Source organism: Phaenicophaeus curvirostris, chromosome 1 (genome assembly GCF_032191515.1).
Source record: "Phaenicophaeus curvirostris isolate KB17595 chromosome 1, BPBGC_Pcur_1.0, whole genome shotgun sequence".
NCBI lineage: Eukaryota > Metazoa > Chordata > Aves > Cuculiformes > Cuculidae > Phaenicophaeus > Phaenicophaeus curvirostris.
In genome coordinates, this window is record NC_091392.1 from 130,111,126 (window position 1) to 130,135,058 (window position 23,933).

Genomic DNA, 23,933 nt, shown 5'->3' on the forward strand with positions numbered 1-23,933 from the left:
AAGCCCTGCTAAAGCAGGTTCACCTAGAGCAGATTTCACAGGGAAGTGTCCTGGCGGGTTTTGAATACCTCCATAGCAGGAGGTGGTCAACCTGCCCACAACCTTCTGGACAGCCTGTTCCAGTACTCCATAAACTTCACAGTAAAGAAGTTTCTTATGTTCTGGTGGTACTTTCTGTGTTCCAGTTTGTACCCATTGGCCACTTGTCTTGTCACTGGACATCACTGAAGAGTCTAGCCCCATCCTCTTGACACCTGCCCTTTAGATATTTATAAGCATTGATAAGACCCCCTCTCAGTCTTCTCTTCTCCAGGCTAAACAGATCCAGGACTTTCAGCCTTTTTCTCATAAGAGAGAAGTTCCAGCCCCCTAGTTATCTACATGGCACTCCACCAGACTCTCTCCAGCAGTTCTCTACCTTCCTTGAGCCAAGGGGCCCAGAACTGGACGCAGTACTCCAGATGTGGCTTCACTAGGGCAGAACAGAGGTGGAGAATAACCTCCCTCAATCTGCTGGCTACGCTCTTCTCAATGCATACCAGGATACCATTGGCCTTCTTGGCCACAAGGGCACATTGCTGGCTCATGGTTAACTACTTGTCCACAGGGACTCCCAAGTCCTTCTCCACAGAGCTGCTTTCCAGCAGATCAATGCCTTACCTGTACTGGTGTGTGGGTTTATTCCTCCCAAGGTGCAGAACCCTACACTTGTCTTTGTTGAACTTTATAGGGATCTGAACAGGCTGGATCACTGGGCTGAGACCAGTGGCATGAGGTTTAACAAGGCCAAATGCCGAGTCCTGCACCTGGGGCGCAACAACCCCATGCAGTGCTACAGACTAGGAGAAGTCTGTCTACAAAGCTGCCTGGAGGAGAGGGACCTGGGGGTGTTGGTTGACAGCCGACTGAATATGAGCCAGCAGTGTGCCCAGGTGGCCAAGAAGGCCAATGGCATCTTGGCTTGTATCAGAAACGGCGTGACCAGCAGGCCCAGGGAGGTTATTCTCCCTCTGTACTCGGCCCTGGTGAGACCGCTCCTCGAATCCTGTGTTCAGTTCTGGGATCCTCACCACAAGAAGGATGTTGAGGCTCTGGAGAGAGTCCAGAGAAGAGCAACGAAGCTGGTGAGGGGGCTGGAGAACAGGCCTTATGAGGAGCGGCTGAGAGAGCTGGGGTTGTTTAGCCTGGAGAAGAGGAGGCTGAGGGGAGACCTCATTGCTCTGTACAACTACCTGAAAGGAGGTTGTAGAGAGGAGGGAGCTGGCCTCTTCTTCCAAGTGACAGGGGACAGCACAAGAGGGAATGGCCTCAAGCTCCACCAGGGGAGGTTCAGGCTGGACATCAGGAAAAAATTTTTCACGAAAGGGGTCATTGGGCACTGGAACAGGCTGCCCAGGGAGGTGGTTGAGACGTCATCCCTGAAGGTGTTTGAAAGATGGGTGGATGAGGTGCTGAGGGGCATGGTCTTGTGATTGATGGGAATGGTTGGACTTGATGATCCTGTGATTCTGTATCACAAGCAAACTTGCTGACAGTACACTTTGTCCCCTCATCCAGGTCCCCTCACCTGGCCAAAATATTAGTTTTACCATTTTACTTTCCTCCGGAACCCAGAAGTAACCTATCTGCCAGTACTTCTTTCTGTGCTCTAGCAACTCTCCACTGGTCCTCTTCCAGGACAGGCCTCGATGCAGTTTTTCTTTCAGCAGGCACGATACACACAACTTCAGAACGAAGTGATATGATCACAGTGACCCTTTGCTGAGAGGATGCATGACCAAGGCCAACACTCTTTCAACCCCTGAGGCAGGCAGGGGAGGCGTTTCACCTAAGCTATGAGTGGGGGAAGCAAAAGGGATTTTTATGTGTCTGCTCTTCAGTCCTTGAGCTTCCTCTGGGCAAGCAGGCACTAAGAGGGTAAAAGAGCAGACCTTCAGGATTTCCACTTGCACTACCATTTCCTCCTCTGCAGGCACAGCAGGAGCAGCTGTCTGGGCATTACAGACAGATGATGCATGTCTGACAAATGAATATTTTTGCTGGTGAAAGTTGTATTGGGTCTCTCTGTGATGCAGTTGCAGAAAATGCTGTAGGATGGAGCATGGCTAAAAATCTTAGCAGGCAAATCAAGGCATCAGTTTTCTAAAGGGGAAATTACTACTCTGGTACTTTGCCTTTGAGCCCCAACCCCCCAACTTTTTAACTGTCATATGCCTGATGTAACCCCAGTGCTACTCAGCTGTAATGCAGTCCTTACTTATTTTATATTAAGGAAAAGCATTTTGAGGCAATTTTCAACCTCTTAAAGAAGAAATTCAGCCCAGTTGAGTATTTTTTTGCTATGTACTCTTACAATATAGCTGTATGCTTCCAATAAAGCTCTCCCTGTAGAAAGAATCCTTTTAAAAAAGTGGCAGCTGGAAATCTGCCTCACAGGACCTAAACTTATCCAGCATAAGCACCATGTCCCTTCAGGTTATTAATGCTGTAAGTGTGATGATCAAGAGAATGTTCAGTTTGGATAAGGCAGTGCACTGAGAAAGCCTAAACTGTTCTTCTAAGTATTACAACAGATTTGAGTACTTGTTTAAGCAGCCACCATTTGAAGCTGGAATGAAATACTGCACGCTCCTGAAACTTTACCTATGCTTCTGATAATGGCAAGGCCTGTAACAGTCACTGAAAAATCTCATGACAAGCCCATCTGTTTCAGAGAACAATATTAGTGGGAAGCCAAAATATCTCATTGTTTTGTCTCTCTGTGGTCATGTTCACCAAGATTTAAAACAGCTTATCTGTGCACTAATAATGCACAGATAATCATACTTCCTGGGGAGATACATTCAGGGACAGGACTTCAGAAATTCATAGCTGACAGAGAATAAAAATTCTGATTATTGGAGCTGTTGAAAAGTAGATGTTCTTTCTGTCCTCAGAAATGAAATGCAACGGTGAAGAATTAGTCCAAACTAGCATGTGTCAGACGTGTTTTAGTTACATGCCTTATGCTAGATGCTTATAGTGTGATGCAGTTGCTTTTTGATAAGGCAGTGACTCCTGCAAGCCCCATATTTTCAAGCTGCAGAAGATTCCCTCACAATTTTATTATCCCTTATGCAATACCCTAAGGATACAAGAAGCTGTATTATAGACAATATTTGTTATGATAAAACTCAGCAATGATTGAGCCCCTGCTGTCTCAAAATCATGGCCAGTCACTGAGCAATATTTTCTGTGTTTCCTTGGTACTCCTTTGAATGAATGAGTTCCTCTGCTTTTTCTCACCTTTTACTTTGATTGCAGACACATGGTTAGAGATTGTCTCTTTATTTCGTGTTTGTACCTGAATCCATACTCCTAGGAGCCACAATAATGCTAAAAATACTGCTAATAGCGATGAAAATCGTCAAAAGGAATTTCTATTACTGCAGTTAGGAGTTCCTATTACTACTCCACACAAGCACGTCATATGCACCAGGAAAATGGTCAAACATAACACCTTCACGCACCATGCAGATCTTTGCATTGGCCTCACAATGGCAGGAGTTGCCCTGTTTTCCTTTTGAGAGAGAACAAGACCATTCCACAGGAACTCCCTTGCAGTTCCCTGGCCATATCAGCTCACAATCTGTGCGCCATGAGCCACAACATGGCTGGGAAAATACCCAGTGTCTTTGGGGCTGGGAATGAAGTGCTTTCCTTTGTCCAGGCAGCTGCCAGTGCTGACCTTCAGCCAGTCCCTGGTCCTTCAGACTTTGTGGCAGTTGTACTTCCTGCTGGTTTATCATTTGTGTACCTAAGAAAAATAGACTGCTGTCCGCCAAAACAACTTCTCTTGAAGTGAATGCAGCTGTTACTGCTGTATTAAGCACACAACACCAACACAAAGGTTCAAAATGTCCTCACATACTGCCAGTACTCTTTGTTGATGTTCAGATGCCCTCACTTTGCAATGAACCTTCCCCCTCAGATTGGTTAATTTTGACAGATTTAATCTGAACTTAGCTTAAACTTGTTTGGCCATCTTTGTGATACAATGGCATTAAGAGAATCATTGCTATGTGGTATGCAGCTACAGTCTGCTTTCCCTGGCAAGATAAAGCTGTTACCTTATTTTTATTGCTTAACTGCTGAGAGAATGGATCATAAAACAGTGTAAGGTTATTGAAAGGTTCCTTAATCATTTGTCCTGGCCCCAGACTCAGTGATAATGTTGAAGATTTCCATTTGTATTTATGCAGCACTTGCCACGATAGGATCTGTGACCCTAACTTAGAAAAACATTCCTTTTCAGACGAGCTCTTACATGTGTTTAACTTTAAACAGAGGTTTATGCCCTACTGTGGCTAAGTACAGCAAGGCTGGGGCTTAAGGGAAGTAGTCATCCATGTAGGCTTTCAGGATACGTTTCCTGGGTTTGCGGGTGTACTTGGGAACAGACTGAAGTGCAAGCAGTACTTTCTTCAGACTGAGCAAAATACAGATTCTGACCAACCTTTATTTTTGATTTCTCATGCACACAAAATATTATTCATCATGCATCTTTTTTTTCTTAAATAAAAATGATGATATTTACTGATGAACTAAATTTAGATCCTAGATATGTGTTTGTGCTATAGGTCCTCAACTATAGGACTTCAGTAGACCTCTCTTTTACTACCGTACGTTACCCATCTTCGTTGTTCAAAATACCTCCAGGAGATCCTGAAACACAGTATTAGTGCAAAGACCATCTGTGCCAGGTTGAAAAGAGTGACACATGCAGAAAAAAATGAGGTCTGCCAATGTGGGTTCTTGTGACTCACTCAGACATCAGTTTGGAAGGGACAGGGTATTTTTTCTTAGGCAAGAAACCTAGAAGCTTGTCAAGTGCAAGCTGCTAGGCTGCAGCACCTGATAGCAGATTTTCAATATTAATTCTCAAGAAAGAGCCCAGTTTGAACAGTGCAGACTATGTGTGAGATTGTGTGTCTATATGACATGATGTATAAGTCAAATGGCTAGCATAAATCAATAAGGTATTGAACTCAGTGTCTGATTTAAGACAGTGCCCAAGGTGGGAAAGGCCACAGAATGTACCACTGCTTTTTCTCTTGTTCCTTTCAAATGGTAAATACTTTTAGGATTTTTCTGTCATCTGAGATTGGTAGGAAGAAGATAGATAGCCCATTATGGTTTCTTTTGGACGAACAAAAGTTGTATTATCCAAAAATCACAATGCTAACCCACTTTATCATTTCCTGATGTCAATGATGTTGCTCATTGCTCAGCTAGAGGAAAATAGATATTCTTCTTTGAGTTGAAGAATAATTTAACAACATGAGAGGCCAGTGTTATGAAAATCATACAACTTCATTTAAATATGAATCTGATTTTTATCTCTGGCTATTGGATCCGTTTTTAGATAAGATACTTAGAAAAATGACATTAAGAGCAGCAGTTACCTGGAGGGATAAGAACGAACTACTTAAATGTACTACTTTGATATTTGTTATTGATGTTCTACACAAGCATTTCTTGTAGGCTATAGCATTATGTATTTGGTTGACTACAAGGTGTACATTTATGGGTAGTCTTCCAGTGATACGGCTCCACAGGTAATTTGTTCATTTTGGGACCATGTAAAGGACATTGCTGTGGCCTTTGGCCAATAGCTCCTTTACTTTCTCTTTCAAGCTTTAATGTATATTTTAAGCTTTCTGGGGCCAGAGATTATAATTTTGCTACCTATGTGAACCACACCAAACACAGTGAGTTCTTGCTCCACATCTAGATTGCAGCCATTAGAACCAAGAACTACCATGGTGGTGATGGCTAACCCCAGCTGACTACTAAAATCTGGGCCAACTTAAGGGAGATGTGTTGAGGGAATGACAGGGAGAAAAATGGATGTTCCTTTGCACCCAGAGTCTGAATGTCTCTGCCTGAAGTAGGTCTCATCATACTCGCACCTGGTGGAATATAAGGAAATGAGTGAAAACAAACAACATGAAATCACAGTGGGATCCAAGCAGTACAAAATTCAGAGAGCAGAGTGGAGAATGGGAATGGATCCTGGAAGGATGAACTGTAATTATCAAAGAAAGCCTTAAAAAGGGAGGTAGCTGTATCTGAAAAGTGGGGAACGGCATGATACAGATGACTACAGTCAGGAGGAACAGACAGGGGGTGGCTCTATTCCTCCCTTGTGTCCCTCCTTTGTTCTCCTTTCTGTTCCTACTTTGGATGGATCTCCCAAAAATGTCAGCAGCAGTTTGACCTCTCTGTTTGCTTCCTCTTTCTCTGTGGCTGAGTGGGGAGCTCCCTTCATGTTCAAATCCTGATTTAATTGTCGTTCACTCAACATCACTGTGAGAGGGTATGACATTCTTGCTCATCACATGAGGGGTAGGTTTGGGACACTATTAACCTAACACCTTCCCCCAGTTGCACATTTTAAGACATTTATTTATCTTTTTGTACAAAGCTGCCCTGCTCTAAGTGGGGCTTTTCAGTCAACCAGAGTATATTGTCTATATACAAAGAGGGCTTGAATTTAAACTGCAGTACCTGAAAGAAGTTTCCACACCTGTGTGGTGCTGGCAGCCCACAGCACGTCATCTATGGTGTTATCTGAGACCATAAGATGTTCTGTGTTTTCATTTGATGCTGTTCTTCTCAAAACAGGACGACCAGAAATGAATGCTTTGGAAAGATTTCGTGACCACATGATATTCAGTGCTGCTCTGCCACAGCAAGAGAGTGCCCAATGGAAGCAGTTTAGTTTGTGCCATTTTAAGCCATAGGGCTGTGCCCTGCTAGTGTGGCTGATGTACCCTCAATGTTCTTTTAATTTTTTAAGCTTTTAGTTTTGAATACTTTTAAGTTGTGGATAGCTACCTCTGTGTTTAAAGTGTATAAAGATGTGGGACATCCATCTAGATGCTGAACACTCTGTGCTCTAGCAGGTGTGTTAAAGAATGTATTAGGTGAGAACATTGTACTAGTCTCAAAGGAGTCTAGATGGACATATAAGGTGGTATTTGCTGTTTCTGTTTTGGCACTTAGGTAGATCAGAACAAAATTATGTGCTTCTCTTTAGATGTTTTATACCCTAACATGACGTTTGTTTGACCAAAGATCCACCACACAATACCTCTTGTGATCTGGTGATCCTGGGCTTGCTGGGCAACCAGAAGGAAGACTTTCAAGGTGATTTCAAATGAAAGATGCTCTGAAAGTGTGTATATTTCTCTGCCTTTGCTATTGAGGGAGCTGAGAGTGACTAACTCACAGACGAAAAAGATGCCCATATTGTAAAAGGTTACAACTACCTGGGACTCAGCCCTCCCTAAAAATCAAAAAGTGCCTTCTGCTCAACGTCTTGCCTAGTGTCAGCAGTGCTCAGAGGGAGAGTCTGCATTTTATCTCAGTGCTTTTGTTGTTATGGAAAAGTCCAGCAGGAAATTCTCTAATGGATAGGGATTTCTGGGAAGGCAGTATAAAATCAGCTTTAAAATCCGTTCCCTCAGGGAAGAAGTCAAATATAAGAAGGAACACAATTATTCTGGCATTGTGTTGGTACGCAACAGGCAATCCCATCAAACTGCAGAGTTGAATAGGTGTTAGGAAACATGGAAAGAGTAGAGGGTTGAATAGTTCAGGCAACACTGAGGAGGGCTGGAGCTGACAGAGGAGCAATAACTCAGTTCCAAGGACTCTGTGAGTTCTGAATAATCATGGTTTAGTTAGTTAGGATACATGTCTAATGACTGCACAGGGAATTCTGTAATGAGCACTGCTCCTTCTATTTCCTTTGGCCATAATCCTCCCATTTCCAATATATGAAAAACAGTAAAAAAAGAGGAGGAGCAACCTGTACGGACAGGCGGGCTTTGTCAACACCACTATGATGCATCAATATCAGAGGTACATTTTTTCAATTGCCACAATTCAGTTCCTATTGGAGATGCATTTCTGGGGTATAAAAATGAGTTCTATTACTTGTTCCTCTTTCTATACAATACTAATTGTGAAGGCATAAAGTCAGTTTGTTTCAGTGTATTCAGTCAACATTAAGAAACTTTTTTAGCTTTAAAACTACGGGAATCTTTAAAGCACTGCAAATTCTTGCTTTAGAAAAGCCCAGAGAGCTTTTCTTACTATAAAGAGGCATGTATACCTTTTCTGTTCTCTTTGATCTTAGGTTTAAAACTTAGTTTGCTCATATAATAATTATTAATAAAACCTCTTGATATTTAAGTAAAAGAAATGGAAAATCTAGTCCCAAACTACTGATCCTTACAAGAATTGAAGGGATCTGTCATCTTATTTTACTTGTTTGCTGTATTTTACTTCTAGTTCAGAAGTATTGGATGCTGACTCAGATAGAATATCATTTTACTGTAAAGAGAGAAAAAAGAAGTCTTGTCAATGGTTAATAAAGTTCACTTTTAATATCACTGGTGCCATTACTACATGAGCTCTGGTTTTATACTTTCATGTTTTGTAGGGTCAAGGAGACAGTTAGTGAATGGGAGTGAATATGAACTGCGGTTCTTAGAACAAATGAATCTTGACGCATCAACCTCAAGCTGAATTTCAGCTTTCCTAGATCAGCAAAATTCTGGGTATCTTATTTATAAAATTGCCCTGAAATTCAGTCACTGGTGCTAAGTATTCACATTCTTTCTGGCCTATTTATCCATGAGTATTGAGATGAGTTTTCTGGTTTTCACCACATACGTTTTTCACCTAGGAAAAACAGCCATCTCAATAGTGAAACATGGCAGTTTGCTAAAGCACAATATAATGTTCTGCATGGGCATAAAAGAAGAACAAATAACTTGTTCTGAGTTAACTACACAGGGAATTTTATGTCAGTGAAAGGTAATTACCCCAAAATGAACTTGGCCTGTATGTACAGGCTAACATCTGTATTATTGCAAAATAAATGCCACAGATGTTTTAATAACAAATAGCAGATGCCTGGGTTTCAGATCTCATCTGAAAATGTTCCTCTTATAGGTGACCCTTTACCTCATCCCTTCCACTGTCTTATACCAAGCACTTGCTTGCTACCAGTTCAGACTGAAGGCTTCTACACACCTCATCTCCACCTTCCTACATTTCAGCTTTGCATTTAAGGACCAGTTTTTTATTTATGAGAGCTGGGAGTGTACCCCTTTATTTGCTAGTCAAAAAGTACAGTCAACCGCATGACCAGACAGTCGCTGAGAGCACCAGCCCAGCGCCACACAGCCATTTACAAAGATAACCTTTTGCTTGGGTTGGAGGCAATATTTTTCAGCTGATCTGGTGAGTCAGTGGAAATAAATACTCAATGCCTTGATAAAGGCACAAACACAGATGTTGGAAAGCAGCAGCCAAAGAAACCAGTACTGTTATGGGGTGCTGTGCAATATTAAGTTTCTGTTAAATTGGTACGTTTTAAGTGAATAACAACTTTAAACTGATGGGGTAGGTCTTTGTGGGGACCGTTCTCCCATGGGTGTGGAGAAGGGTCACATAAATCACATCATAGGTGGAAAAATACAATGACTGTGCTAATGCTGCTGCATAGCCGCAGTGTTGATGCTGGATAGAGGCCGTTTTAGCTGACTTGGGCATTACCCAGACGGTAGTCAGGATGGGAAATGGCAGATGCATGCTGCTCTTTGCAGCATGTTGAACATGGTGTTTGCCCACTGTGTGGGTGAGCCCTCACACTTAGGGCATCTTCCAGCTTTATCATTTGTCCCTGCAGTGGTATCTCATGGTTGGCACCAGAGTTTTGGCACCTGAGGTGGTTTGCTGCAAAGACACATGGGTTGTGCTCACCAGCTGAACTCATTACATATGTCTGTAGGGGTAACCTGGCATTCATGCTGGCATGGCTGGGCAGTTCAACCATAGCAGTGATATGATTGGTGTCTGCCAGGTTCTCTGGCGAGCTGGGATATGGGGAGCACAGTATCCACTTGTTAAATAGCTGTACTGGCTGTGATGGAAAGGGTGAGGAAGTTGGCATCTCCCATTCCCAATTTATGTGATCAAAAATTGTGCTCTATGGGGGACAGGCTGTGAAGGTACTGGCTTTCTGACTTCCCCCTTCCCTTCCAGAGGACATCTCTGTCAGCATTGGAGAGGTCAGAACAGCAGATCAGGAGAGCATCCAGCCTGGAAGAGCTGCTTCGCATCACTCACTCTGAAGACTGGAAGCTGTGGAAATGCAGGCTGAAACTCAAAAGTCTGGCCAATTTAGACTCCCGTTCTGCGTCACATCGTTCTACCAGATTTGCTGCTGCTTTCTATGATATCGATACACTGAAAGGTAGGTGGAGGTTTGCAACTTCAGGACCACTGATTCTTAACCAGTAAAGGGTTAAAGGCAGGGGTTTCCTAGAAAACACCCATAATGGAAACAACCGGGCATTCATGGAAAATTATTTTGTATGAAAAATATGTCAGGCAATAGCCGAAGTCTGCCTCCCTGTTTTGTCGCCAAATCAGACTTATTGTACTCCGCATATTCTCTAAAGGGAGGATGTATTATGTATGGTTTTGTCAGTCTGCAGAAACAATGTACAAAGAAAAGGTTGGAACGACTGGTTGAGGGGCTGGTCAGCAGCACTGGGCTAAAACTCAGAATTTACTTGCAGGCAGAAAAAAAATGAGGTTTCCTGCAGGCATAGAAATTATTTTCTTCATTAGGTGTGCTCTGATATAAGGCACTGTATCAGCAGCAGTGTCCGGGTAGGTATCACAGAGGAAGGAGGCCCCAATCCCAATCTATTTGAGGAAATCTCTTGGGAAAGAAGCAGATCTTGAAAGAGTCAGCAAACACCTGAATGCAGACAATCACAATCTATTCTCTCATCTGGAGCAACAATGAGTACTATTTCTTGGATGTGAAAGGATCAAGAGGCATTATATGTTCATTGATGTAAAATAAAGGACTAGTTAATATACTTTGGTCCAGCAAATGGATATTCTACAGCAAACCCACACTGCAGAGTAACAAAGCACAGACCAAGCCATTCTTTTATGTTCAGTCTGTATCCTGAAGTGATAGGATTGTATTACTTTCCTTTTGGGAAAATAGATATTGCTGATCCTGTTCCAATATCACTTTTACAATAACCACAGCCACATTTGCTCACCATTATTCAGCTAAATTATGGCTGAGCAACGGCCTTAATTTGCTTCTCTGAGCTACAACACACAAAAGCAGACAATGAGTGTCAGTCTGAAAAGAGGTTTCATATGACAGGCATGGTTTTGAACTCCATATAGAAATTTTGTGCAGAAAAAAATAATCCAACATGTATGGGAAGAACAAATAATTAATGGTGCACGTTTTGTTTGATCATCTTTGTAAGTCTAGAAATCCATACAGTTGTTATTAGATGTGTCACAGAAACACAGCATGGTTTGGATTGGAAGGGACCTTAAAGCCCACCCAGATCCAACCCCCCTGCCATGGGCAGGGACACCTCCCACTAGATCAGGCTGCCCAAGGCCCCATCCAGCCTGGCCTTGAACACCTCCAGGGTTGAGGCAGCCACAGATTCCCTGGGCAACCTGTGCCAGTGCCTCACCACTCTCACGGTGAAGATTTTCTTCCAAATGTCTAATCTAAATCTTCCCCTCTCCAATTTAAAGTAATTTCCCCTCATCCTGCCCCTACATGCCCTTGTAAAAAGTCACTCTCTGGATTTCCCCTTTAAGTACTGGAAAGGTGCTATAAGGTGTCCCCAGACCCTTCTCTTATCCAGGCTGAACAACCCCAACTCTCTCATCAGAGGTGTTCCAGCCCTCTCATCATCTTTGTGGCCCTCCTCCGGACACATTCCAACAGTTCCATATCCTTCTTCTGCTGGGGATTCCAGAACTGGACACAATACTCCAGGTCTCATGAGAGCAGAATAGAGGGACAGAATCACCTCCCTCGACCTGCTGGCCACGCTTCTTTTGATGCAGCCCAGGATACAGTTGGTCTTCTGGGCTGCGAACGCACATTGCCTGCTCATGTCAAGCTTCTCATTAACCAGCACCTGAAAGCCCTCCTCCACAGGGTCAAATGGTGTAATTCTCTATTCGCTATTATTCATTCAGTGAGCACCACCATTTCTTAAAAAATATAAAATATTCCTTTCATCACATCAGCCAGACAGCAGAAGATGCTGTCAAAGGTTACTGAGATAGTGCATATTGCAAAAATATTCTGCATTATTGCAGAATAATGTAACTGTTCAGGTAACAAAGCCAGATGATTGTAGTCATACCAATATAGTTTTCTTATAAATGCCTGGAACAGTTGTTAGGTTGTAGCTATTAAGTTGTCTCCTACCTTTCCTTTAAAAGCCTGACTCTAGATACAGAGATGTCAACTTTCTCATTCAAAGTCAAGCCATTGAGGTTTAAGTTAAGAGAAGCCTATTGGGTCAGATTTTCCTGCCTTCTCTCCAAACTGGAAATATCCCAGGACAGAAACTCTTTTTGTTCTAATATCTTAATATGTTCAAGGTATAAACATGTATTTCTTTCCCACACCCTTTCCAGTCATTAAGCATTGATCCTTTTTCCAAGGGCATCTGTTTTGTTTTAACAAAGCATTTTGATGAGAAGGGTGGGTCAAGGCTTCTCATTGTTTAACTGCTAGACCATCTTCCACAGCACCCCACACTCCAGCAGCACAAATTCAGGACTTTACTCCTCCTTTTTAGAGCTTTAATTACGAATCCACTAAAATCTCTTGCCACCCCATCAAACCACAGCCTCCCCTTACGCAGCTCAGCTCATCTAGGACTGCAGCACCTTCAAGTTGTGGTCTGTATTTGTGCCGAATGTCTCAGCAGATGCCCTGCACTTGCTTATGTGAAAGAGAAGGATGACCATGGTGCTTCTCAACCAACTGTGACACCTACTTCTTTGACTGCCTCTTCCTACAACAACCGTTCTGCTAAAGAAGTAGTGAGTCTGTATGTAGTTGGAAAGGTCATCATCACTTACATTCATTCAAGTGACATCTGAAGTGATTACAGGCACATACCTTCATGAGTCTGGCAAGCACTTTATTTTCTATTTTAAGGACCAGGATTGGATTGCTGCTTTGATAGAATAAGATTACTCTAGAAAATTCTATTGATTTTAGTGATTTTTCTCTTAATTTATGTTGCAAAATCCCCCAAGCTCTTATTTCCTGTAGTTTTTGTATTGCTGAAAAGTGGAGTGAATCCTGAGGAAGGACTTTGCAGGAATAAACAATCTGATTTAAATATGCATAGTCGGTTTAAAAAAAATAATAAAAGGAAAGCCAAGTAAGAAAGAGAGCAATAGATGCTCATTTCATAACAAAGTATAGCATCTAGATTAAAAGTCTTCCAGATTTTTTTTTTCAGAGCTTCCCTGTAAATGTCTGTGCTGCTTGCACAATCATAGGGAGGTGGACTGCATTGGAAGAGAGAGCAATTTTCTTAAAAGTATAGAAGTTGCTTTAGATCTTTCAGAAGCCTCCTGGAGGGAGGCAGACAAGGAAAATGTTCCTCAAAATTTTAAGAAAGACTTAAAGCATAAGCATTGATGACTCTCAAGAAATTCCATAATCTGAATCAGATAAGCAAAAGCCAAATTAAGCAAGGACGCTTCTTAACAAGACTTGGGATAATATTACTTAAATGTCACTGCTTTCTTCCTGTGGTTCATTCAGTTAATGCATTATTCCTTCTCACAGTCAGAATTTGACAGATCAGTCTAAAATAAATTACCAGTTGACAACAATTCAGTATTTTAAAGATGTCACAGTGTTTTGAATCGATAAATCATGGTTGATTTCATATTACTCTTATTTGAACTCAGACCCCCTGAGGGTACTGAGGTGTAAGAGTATTTGTCTTGGATTTCATTAGACGTTTTGGAAATGGTGCTCGCTGGCTGACATCCAGTGGGAGTATTAATACCCTCTGACCAGAATCTGTTAATCATTACTGTGCTTTTGCAGTCAGGCCCAGCCTCTACTGAGTCCACAGTGGGGTACATGTGAAGAGAGGATAAAATGACAATGAGGAGGTCTACCCTGGAGAAAAGGAGAACAGGGTGTGGGCCAGCTTTGTCAGACAGAGGCTGTGAAGTTGACTCTCAGCTAGGGGAAATCCATGCAGCTCTACTTAACTCACTGGAATTAATGGAGATTTTGGTCATCCATATTGAAAACTAAAGGCATATAAATGCAATAACCTCTCTGCCAGTGCAGCTGGCGTAAGTTATTGGGACAACTTTGCACTCAGACTCTCTCTGGTCATTAGATTGATCCACGTAAGTGCAAACAGATCCAAGTAAGTGCAAATGGCTCGCCAGCACTTCATTTTTATTTATATAATGCTTCTGCCTCACTAATCAGAGGTTTAACTTTACCATGACTGCTCATAAAACCGGTGTTTTCTCCAGTCATAGATGAGGAATGGCAAAAGACGCAATGTGTGCCAAGGGAAACCTGCGTGGAAGTTGCCAAGGAGCTGGGTACAACAACCAACAAATTTTTCAAGCCTCCCTGTGTAAACGTGTTCAGATGTGGAGGCTGCTGCAATGAAGAGAGTCTGAGCTGCATGAATACAAGTACAACTTATGTGTCGAAAACGGTAAATGAGGTTATTACTCTGCTTTCTTTTCACTCTGGCTCTCCAAGAAGGCAGGGGAAAGAGGATGTTTGGTTTCTGAGATCCTGTTATGAAAGATCTGTCTGCATTATCATAACAAACAGAAGAATTTTTATCCATGTGGAGTGAATGAAAGCATTTGCATTACCATTTTACATTCATGTTGCATTTTTAAAAATGGCTCTATATGCATAGAGATGGAAAGTCAGGCCCTGAGAAAGTGACTCCACATGATGCTGAACAGTTTAATCTTTCATTAATCTACTGTCACTTGGAACTGGAAATTTTTGAGAGTATTGGCTCATGGGAATCCTCCGCATGAAAAGTTTAAAAAAGACCCTGGGAAACCTTGTTGCATGAGGCCAGGAGCCCAAAAGCTGCATTTTCAAAATTGTCATCAGTGCCAAAAGGCTGCTTAATAATTTTGGATATGTAGGTTTCCAAGCCTAAAAAGGGGACATTTGCAACAGGAGAGGACAGATGCTCTCAATTTGAATGCCTGAGGATCTTAATGTTCCAAATCACAAGTCACTTTGGAAAAGAAAGGCATAAGCCAGTAGCCAATTACTGCCCAGGTGCAACAGGTGACAAATATTCGTATTTTAATAACCAGTGCCAAAAAGTGAGTATAAAGGGAGTCTAGTGCACAGAATTCTAGTGTCCCTTGATCAATCTTCACCTTGTTTATCCCTACTTATAGATGCTAAAACCTTTTGACTTGGAGTAATATATTAAATTCTAGTTATGAAAAAGGCTTTTCTTTAAATCAGAACAGAGATCAAGGGCAGTTTTCTAAAAAGAAAATAGAACTCCTCATGGGGAGCAGGTCCAATTCACTTCTGTAGTTGTTTTAGGCTTGTTGGAATTTAATTCCACTGTGCCTGGTTGTACTGGAATATAGCTGGAGTAAAATAAATCAGGGCCCATCTTTCTTGCGTCAATGTTCATTAATTGCTTTCATCCCACACCAGAAAGAGAAAGCTGTTATGAGCTGTTGGCCACAAACAAAAGACATCCGATCAGTTCAGGGAGCTAGGTCAAGCTAAAAAGTATGTATTTATTTATGTGTTTTTGGAGCAGGAGTTCATAAGCTTGTTGAAAAACTGCAGTTTTGCAGAGTATAACATTCCTTTAGCATCCTTCAAAATAAAGATTCCCTCAAAAGCCCCCAGCTAAATTCCACTCCTGGATCCTCTGCCATCAATGCAGATTTACTCCTCTAAAATGAATGGAATTACTCTCATATTAGAGAGAGGGTTTTTTTGTTTTTTTTTTCTTGGTATATAATATCCACTGAAGGATATCTGTACTGACTAAAGTTGGACACTATGACACCTAAAGTTAAATGTCTAAGCAGTCCAGTTCAGGAATACTTCTCAGCCTCTGAGTGTGGATACAGCATTAAGCCAAGACATGCTGGCAGATGAAGATGTACTCCTATACTTTAATTTCCATGGGAAAGAAGCTTGCTTGGGTCAGGCAGAGGGGGTGTGCATCACTTCAACAGCTCCTGCATGTAGCTGCTAAAGGAACCAGGGCTCCCACAAGGCTGCGCAGAGATCAGCCTAAATAATTTGGATGCATTGAAGGTGGGCTGCTTGGTTCCTTAGGCTCCTGCTATAGTCAAGAGAAAGATGTTTCCGGGATAATGCCCTGCAGGAACGCAGCTGAAGCAGAATGAACTCTCCTCTATTTACTCCTGTTTCTTCCCTCTCTGAGGAGGCTGTGGGATTAAAGTCAGGCCTCTAAAGAAGCAAGCTTTTATTATACACTAGAACAGCTAATAGCTATCTCCACAAGTTGAGATTCAATCAATCATATAATTGAGAATGAAGCTTCCAAACTTTTTCCATTTGGCCCTAGCATCCAGAAGATGGTTTTGAGTGTGTTTGTAAACAATTTTGAATTATCTTGGATGTTTAATAGCTAGTAATACACCACTGAGACCAGCGTTTTGGCAAGTTCCTACCTTGGTGGGCATTACTTACTGTTCAAAACATTCAGTGCCCCCTCATCCATTTATACCTATGGTAACTATCTCTAGAAAAGAGCAAGGATGGGGAAAACGGTTGCAAAGGATAAGAGATTTTAATTTAAAACTCCAAATGTTAACTGTAGAATGGAAATTGAAAAAATAAATGTTATTTCACCCTCTTAGCTCTTTGAGATCTCAGTTCCCTTGACAAGTGTTCCTGAGCCCGTGCCAATCAAAATTGCCAACCACACAGCCTGTAAGTGTCTATCAAATACCCCACGTCCTCAGTATACCATTATACGAAGATCTGTCCAGTACCCGGAAGAAGATGGGTAAGTTCCCTCATTTATAGACTTCTACATATGTTTGTGCAGTCCAAAGTATGAAAATTATTTTGTTCAGGTTTGGTCATTACAATGATCCTTTTGCTTTCTGTTATCCCAACACTTTTTCCAAATAACTTGATTATCAATCAGGATTAGAAAGCTTCAAGTAAATCTGGTGAATGGATACCAGAATAGTGTGAATGGCTGAATGGGCCACCAAATTAGAAGCGAATGAGCACCAGAATCCCACCAGAAGTGGGCTAGACACTTCAGCAGGATCTGGAATCACTTAGGTGCTTGAGCAGGGACTCAAAGTGCACATACTAGCCCTGTGCTCCACTGGAGATGTTTGGGTACTTGTGCATAGACTTTTTCAACCTGACACTAGCAGCTCTGCTTGCACGTTATTTAGCCAGGACACACAGAGTGCTGGGCTCAAGCTAAAGCCCTCTGCCATACCTCATGGAACATTGTGTCAGGAGGAGCGTGAATGGTGGGTTTGCACTTTCTGGTTCAGTCCTGGCTTCCATCTTTCAGGCTCACTGGCTGGAGAAAGGTGATCTCACATCTAACACTGAAACACGGTATAAAATACCTGTAGTCCTGATGAGAACAGGATGTATTAATTTTACAAAGACTTTAGAAGCCAATTTGAGTGACTCATTTGAGGTTAGCTCAGAAGTCTCTGCCCAGCCTTGCGTGTCGACTTGCCCCCATAACTGTGCTTTACTTAGACATCTGGGCTGGAGGAGAGGTGGCATTTCAACAAAGCCTCTCCAGCCCTCACTCAGCCTGTTGGCCACTCTGAATTCACTTCTGATGCAACACCAGAAGAACCTCAGCCTTCTTCCAGTTTGTGAGTTCCCTCCACAGGGCCAAATGCCTTAAAAGCCAAACAGGCCCTTCTGACCCTGAAAATACTCCACTGCACAACCTTAAGCATGGAAAATTAAAACTGTAGCTACACTTTCTGGCAGCATGGCAAGACTGAATATAGTTACATGGGACGAATACTGTAAGACAGAGACTAGCCTGAATAGGATAGAGATGGTTTATGGAAAAGTGGATCTGTGAAACTGTAGCTTTTCCCTGAGGACTTAAACTGAAATATGTGCTGTACTGCTTCTTCTAGTTGTTGGGAGACAGACAGCTAAGACTTATCAGCAAACTATCCATTTCCAAGGTTTTCTGTTTGCAGCAGAAATGCACACGGATGCTGTACCTTCACACAGCACATGTAGCAGACCCAGCATACCAGAAGGTTCATTTTGCCAAATGACTACATTGATACTCCCACCTTTTTTGCTTGACACCCTGTCTCAATTGCTTTTTTCTTCTAGATGCCCCTTTACCAACAAACATTGCCATAATGGATGGATCTGGGATAGTGACAAATGTGAATGTGTTGTAGATGTACAGCACCCCAACAGACGAGAAGGTAATGATGAAATGACAAATGGACACTTTTGCTTGCTATCTCCAGGCTGCTTGTGTTTCATTTTGGTTTTGCCCCATTTTTTCATCAACAGAGTTATAGTTTTAACTCCACATTCCTAGACAGACTTGGCTTATGGTTTAAAAACTCACCTGGAAATAAACACTTGTATGTGCTTATCCCAATTTCATGGTTTTTACTTGGATGTTTTACTCTTTCTATATTAGCAATATGAATTGGAAATAGGAAAATATTAAAAACTGTTAGTGGGGCAGGCACTATGGATATTTTTTTTCTTTTACATAAGCCTTATATTGTATTATGGGAAAACTTTTTAATGGTAGGAAAAATCATGGCCTGGATATATGGCATGTAGAAGGGGCTGAACCTTTTGCATGGAAAATTCTTAATAGCAAACCTAATCAGCAACAAAACAGGCAAAATCTGTCCTGTGTATTAGCTGTTGTCAAGGCAAAATATTATAGGACCTTTCAAAGTATTTCACTACCTTTTATGATAATATTAAGGTATTTAGGAAGCTTTCAAACTGATATGCCACACATACTCAGGAGTATGCACATATACACCTTCGGGCCTGTGGAAGGAAAGGAAAACGATAAAATTTGTAGAAGCGTACACTACTTCCATTCTCTCTCTGCTTTTCCTGGAGAACTTTAATCTGTCAAAGAAATATGCAGGGAATACTGTAAGGGGTAACTGTGTAAGTCTAAAGATACTTGCTAGCAGTAAGCATTAAGAGAAGTTAAAATTTCTCCAAGCCCTCTATAAGTTTTTTGAAAACCTCTTGTTATCAGGAAATGGTACTGGTCAAAGTAAGATTATCATAGCACAGAAGGAAGTCTTGCCTCTGAGGCTTAACCTACATGCAGCAAGCAAAAGAATAAATCATCCAAAGCATCAATAAAAGCAAGCTGGCAAGCAATTCCTAGACTAGCAAGTAAAAAACCCTGAATAACCTCATAAACTTGTCTGTTGATTACAATCTCCTAATGCTAATAAGCAAGAGATCAGCGGCATAGTGCTTTCTGTAGGATCTGTTCTCACTCTGAATCAGATCATTTAACCATCACATTAGGTAGTTAAGCTCAAGTTAAGTTTTTCATTCAAGAAAGGATTAGTATTCTGTATTTCAGAGTAAGTTCAAAGGCCTGTGAATAGCCAGAGTCCTCTTAACTCTTAGCCTTTTGTAAGGCCACTTTGGAGCACTAAAATCTGTGGCTTGTTGAATCATAGCTCTTGCTGACATAGACTCAATATTTCCTCAGATAAAATACCAGCCTCTGAAGTACATTGTGTTTGGCAGTGGCTGGGACAAAATAACTTAAAATCTGTCTTTGTGGTTGAAACAAAGTGAGACCAAACCACTCTACAGCACTTCACACATGCCAAGCTTTATCATCCCAAGGAAGGGATTTGTCTTCCAAGAAACTGGGGCAGATTCCTTCCTCCCTTCCAATAGGACTTGGGTTTCATTCTGTCTGGATATTGGTTTTCCAGTGTTAAGTAAATAATAATGAAGGTTTCTTTCAAGTAATGTGCAGGCCTTTTCTGGTCACTGAGATCAGAGCTCAGGCTGCAGAGGTCGCAGATGCAGGTTACATTCCATAGGTTAAATCCAAGAGCTAATTGTAAAACTGCAGGAAATTACCTTCCCAATGACACATTATATGCCATGACCTTTAACCGGGGATGTGCTGCTAGCGTTTTAATAACGCTTTCACAAAATATGTTGCTTTTTTTCTAGGATTAGCCTCATATTGTACTCCAGATGTGTGTTTTGAGGGAAGATAGATGAGATATTAAACAATGTGTTTAACTGGCTGGGGTGTTGCTTCTGAAGCAAAGTATTATCTTCTATCTTCAACTATCAAGTGCATAACTAACAAGTGTGCACATTCTCCTTATTGAAACACTGAACCAGCTCACAACTTACTAGACATAGCATTATTTTTGCAAAATTTCTGCAGTACATGGAGAGTTAAGTACATTGAGGGAGGGGGTGTGACAGTTTGTGGGGATGAAGATTTTTGTCATGGATACAAACTAAATCCATTTTGAGATTTTCTTTTTAAAACCTGCAGTCCAGTGAAGATTTGTGCATTCCAAAACCTAACACTGCCTTCTTTTAATATACAGCCAATTTTTATGCAGTTTTCAACCCACAAGGAACAGCAGTATAAGAGTAAACTAAATAATAAACCAAACCCTCTCAAGTCCTTTTCTGCACTGTAAGTTACAACAGCAATTCTGAAGACTAGAATCTATCATGGAGTACATGTGTGAGTCCTAGTGACTGCAAATAAAGAGTTAATCTCTTCAAAAGCAGGATTAGACATGTAAAGCTTACCACTAAAAGATGCATGTGCTATTGCAGAACTCCCTCCTCTTGCTGAGCTGGCTATGTGTGGACAACATATGGAATTTGATGAAGAAAATTGTGAATGCATCTGTAGACAGAAGTGTCCCACAAATTTCTTTCAAAGTAAAGAGAACTGCAGCTGCTATTTGTGTAGGGAGAACCAGGAGAGCTGTGCTCTAAAATACAAGATATTTCATGCTGAAACCTGCAGGTAAGTGTTCTTTGTCATTCAGTGTCTATGCTGCAAGAAGCAAATTAGCTTGTTCAGATGCTGGAGGTGCAAGTATTGAATTAGCTAGAAGGTCCGCCCTGGATGAAAGAACTTGTTGCAATTAGGGCAGTAATAATAATAGAGATGATATCTGCAATGCTTTGTTCCACAGGAGCTGTTTAGGGTTTATTTAATTAAAACAACTTAAAGACATTTGGACAAGGATGATATTCAACCAATACCAATATTTGCCATTTAATACTCAGTACCAATATTTACTACTTTTTTCCCCTGAATCTTAATGGAATGATTGTTTAAACTGCGCTGCAGCTGAAATTGCAGTGTGACTTGGGGTTTACAGTGAGATACAAAGTCTTGCATTTGTAAGTAGGTAGAACCTATCCTGTGTTCTCTGTCATGGCTGAATGCAAACTCACGGACATCTAGCAACAAAGCTCCCTAAGCTGGCACTCACACCATAATACAGTCCATTCATTATTCAGTTTATTCTCATAGCAAGTGATTTTCTAGGGCTACTGCAATTTTGTCCACATCCGAAGCCACTGAATCAGCTCCAAGCCCACTGTGAACCTGAAAAATTGTTCTGGGGATATTATACACCATTCATTTCCCTAAAGGGCTGGAGAACAAGTCTTATGAGGAGTGGGGTTGTTTAGCATGAAGAAAAGGCAGTTGAGGGGAAACCTTATCATTGTCTACAATTACCTGAAAGGAGCTTGTAGAGTGGTGGGTGTTGGTCTCTTCTCTCAAGTGATAGGATGGGAGGGAATGGCCTTAAGCTGTGCCAGGAGAGATTCAGATTGGACATTAGGAAAATTTCCCTCAACGAAAGGGTTATCAAGCACTGGAACAGGGTGCCTAGGGAAGTGGTTGAGTCACCATCCCTGGAGGTGTTTAAAAGACAGATAGATGAAGTGCTTAGGGATATGATTTAGTAGCAGACAGATACAGGTGGGCTTGATGTTCTCAAAGGTCTTTTCCAGCCTAGTGATTCTATAATTCTATGATTAATCCTTTTCTGTAACTAGTTTTGAAGTTTCTCTGCCAAAATTTTGACAGAAAATACCCTTTTCAAATAGTCCTTTTTCATGCATTGTTTTACTTTCAAAATCTCAGAAAGCCTTGGCCACATGTAGCGACCCAGGTGCATGCAGGAGCTCTGTCTGAAACCTTATGTAAGGACAGTAAGCATCCAGTTTCCCTGGGTACCTTAGTAGAACTGGAGTTCACTGACTGGTCACCCATACGGTCTGTTCTAATAAACTTCATAAGTTAATTCATGGAGAAGAAGCTGTGGAAGAAGTAACCTTTGCATCTTTGGGTTCAGCTTTGAAAATACAGACAAACATAAAACAGTTGACAGGTATAAAAATAGAATCAGCAGAGCTGAAGGTGAGCATGAAGGACATGGTCATTTATGTGTTTCAGACAGGTGGGAGGGGATCAATGCAACCATTTGTTCTCATGAGTTTGGCTTCTAGAAATTACTGTAATCTGGACACAGGACTTTTATGCATTAGTTAAGTCGTGACTATGGAAAAACGGACAAGAAAAAGACATGTTGCTGTAGGTAAGAACTGTCAGGCAGCAGTCTTGTGTCCTTGTGTTTTAGGGTGTTGACACTTTCCCAGATGTTGTCCAGAGCACAATGTGAAGTGCACAGATGGAAAAGTTGATGACTGCAACAGTGAGGAATTGCTATATTACAATGTTTTTATCTTTTTCCTTTTTTGTCCTGTATCAAACAGCTGTGAGGAAAAATGCCCATCCCAACCCAGAACATGCCCAACTGCAAAGCCAACATGTCCCAGGCATTGTCGTTGTCAGAAGGAAAAAAGAGGTTCTCATGGGTCCCAAAGCAGGGAAACTCCCTGAACGAACTCCTCCTATTCTCTGAAAACCCACTGCTTTGCAAAGTAGCTGTCACTGACTGTCAAAAAATAGTAAACACGGACATCCTCTACATTAGCAGCAGAAGAATGAATCCAGTCTGCATTTATTTATTAGACTAATCACTAACTGCAGGTGAATCCTCTGGGACATTGGTAATTGTCTTCTAAGAGGTAACAACAACAGATGTGGCTGTGTGGAAGAAGGAGGTGAAATTGTCAGCTCAATGTCACTCTATGGAAGACGAAGCTGGCGTATTTGTGATAGAGTGACACTCACCAGCCAGTGTTTCAGAAATTGAGACTAGATAATCTTAGCCTCCAAGAACTTAGTTAATGCAGCTCCTGGGTGAAACTTCCTTCAGAAATTCAGTGTACAGGATTTGGCTTCTAATAGGTTCAGCACTGAGTTATTTGACCTACTGTCCAGCTTTGATTATAATTTGGAGTTTCTTGTACAACTACTGTCAGATGTGCCATATTTAAGTGTATATAAGAAAATAAATACGTTAGTTATTCAAGCGGTTTTGATTTTTCTCTGTTTTTTTTTAAATTCTGCCCAACAAAAAGAAAACAAGCAAAACCCCAAAGCCATATCAAGTACAGCCTTCTTATGTTTGTCTCACTGGGATTGGCTTCTGCCCAAACCCAGGTCAAAACAAGGTCATTTGATCCAATAGTTTAAGTAAAGAAGAATAATTTTTCCCATGTCTGCCCGACAACCATGTGTGATTTATTTATTTGTTCCTGGTGTAGAGTGTTAATCTCCCTAGGGGAATAACAACCACACTACAACTAACTCTTTGGTGATTTTTGGAAAGGCACGGTTCACTAAAAGATGGTTTCCCTTCTAGCATACTATGCTATGAAAATATCTCCTCTGCACTGAAATTCCTTTCACTGTTGTGAGGCCTAAGTAACAGTGTGTTAACTAAACCATCTACAAGGACAGCATTATCTTTTTAGCCACTGAAGTCTGTACTAAACCAGTCCAGAGAAAATATTGTGAGCCATAAGCTTGAACTGGAAGTGATAGTCTTGATGACTGATGAATTTTTTT

At 41.4% G+C, this 23,933-nt stretch overlaps 1 protein-coding gene across 1 annotated transcript in view; it reads left to right on the forward strand.

Moving 5' to 3' along the window:
* Window positions 1–23,392, forward strand: part of VEGFD (vascular endothelial growth factor D) — a 32,291-nt gene extending 8,899 nt beyond the window's left edge. The window contains exons 2-7 of the mRNA XM_069875142.1: window positions 10,102–10,312; window positions 14,428–14,618; window positions 16,795–16,943; window positions 18,278–18,375; window positions 20,768–20,963; window positions 22,733–23,392. Coding sequence (XP_069731243.1) covers window positions 10,102–10,312; window positions 14,428–14,618; window positions 16,795–16,943; window positions 18,278–18,375; window positions 20,768–20,963; window positions 22,733–22,859 — 972 coding nt within the window. The 3' untranslated portion in view covers window positions 22,860–23,392. The remainder of the gene's footprint in view (window positions 1–10,101; window positions 10,313–14,427; window positions 14,619–16,794; window positions 16,944–18,277; window positions 18,376–20,767; window positions 20,964–22,732) is intronic.
* The last annotated feature ends 541 nt before the right edge of the window (window positions 23,393–23,933 follow it).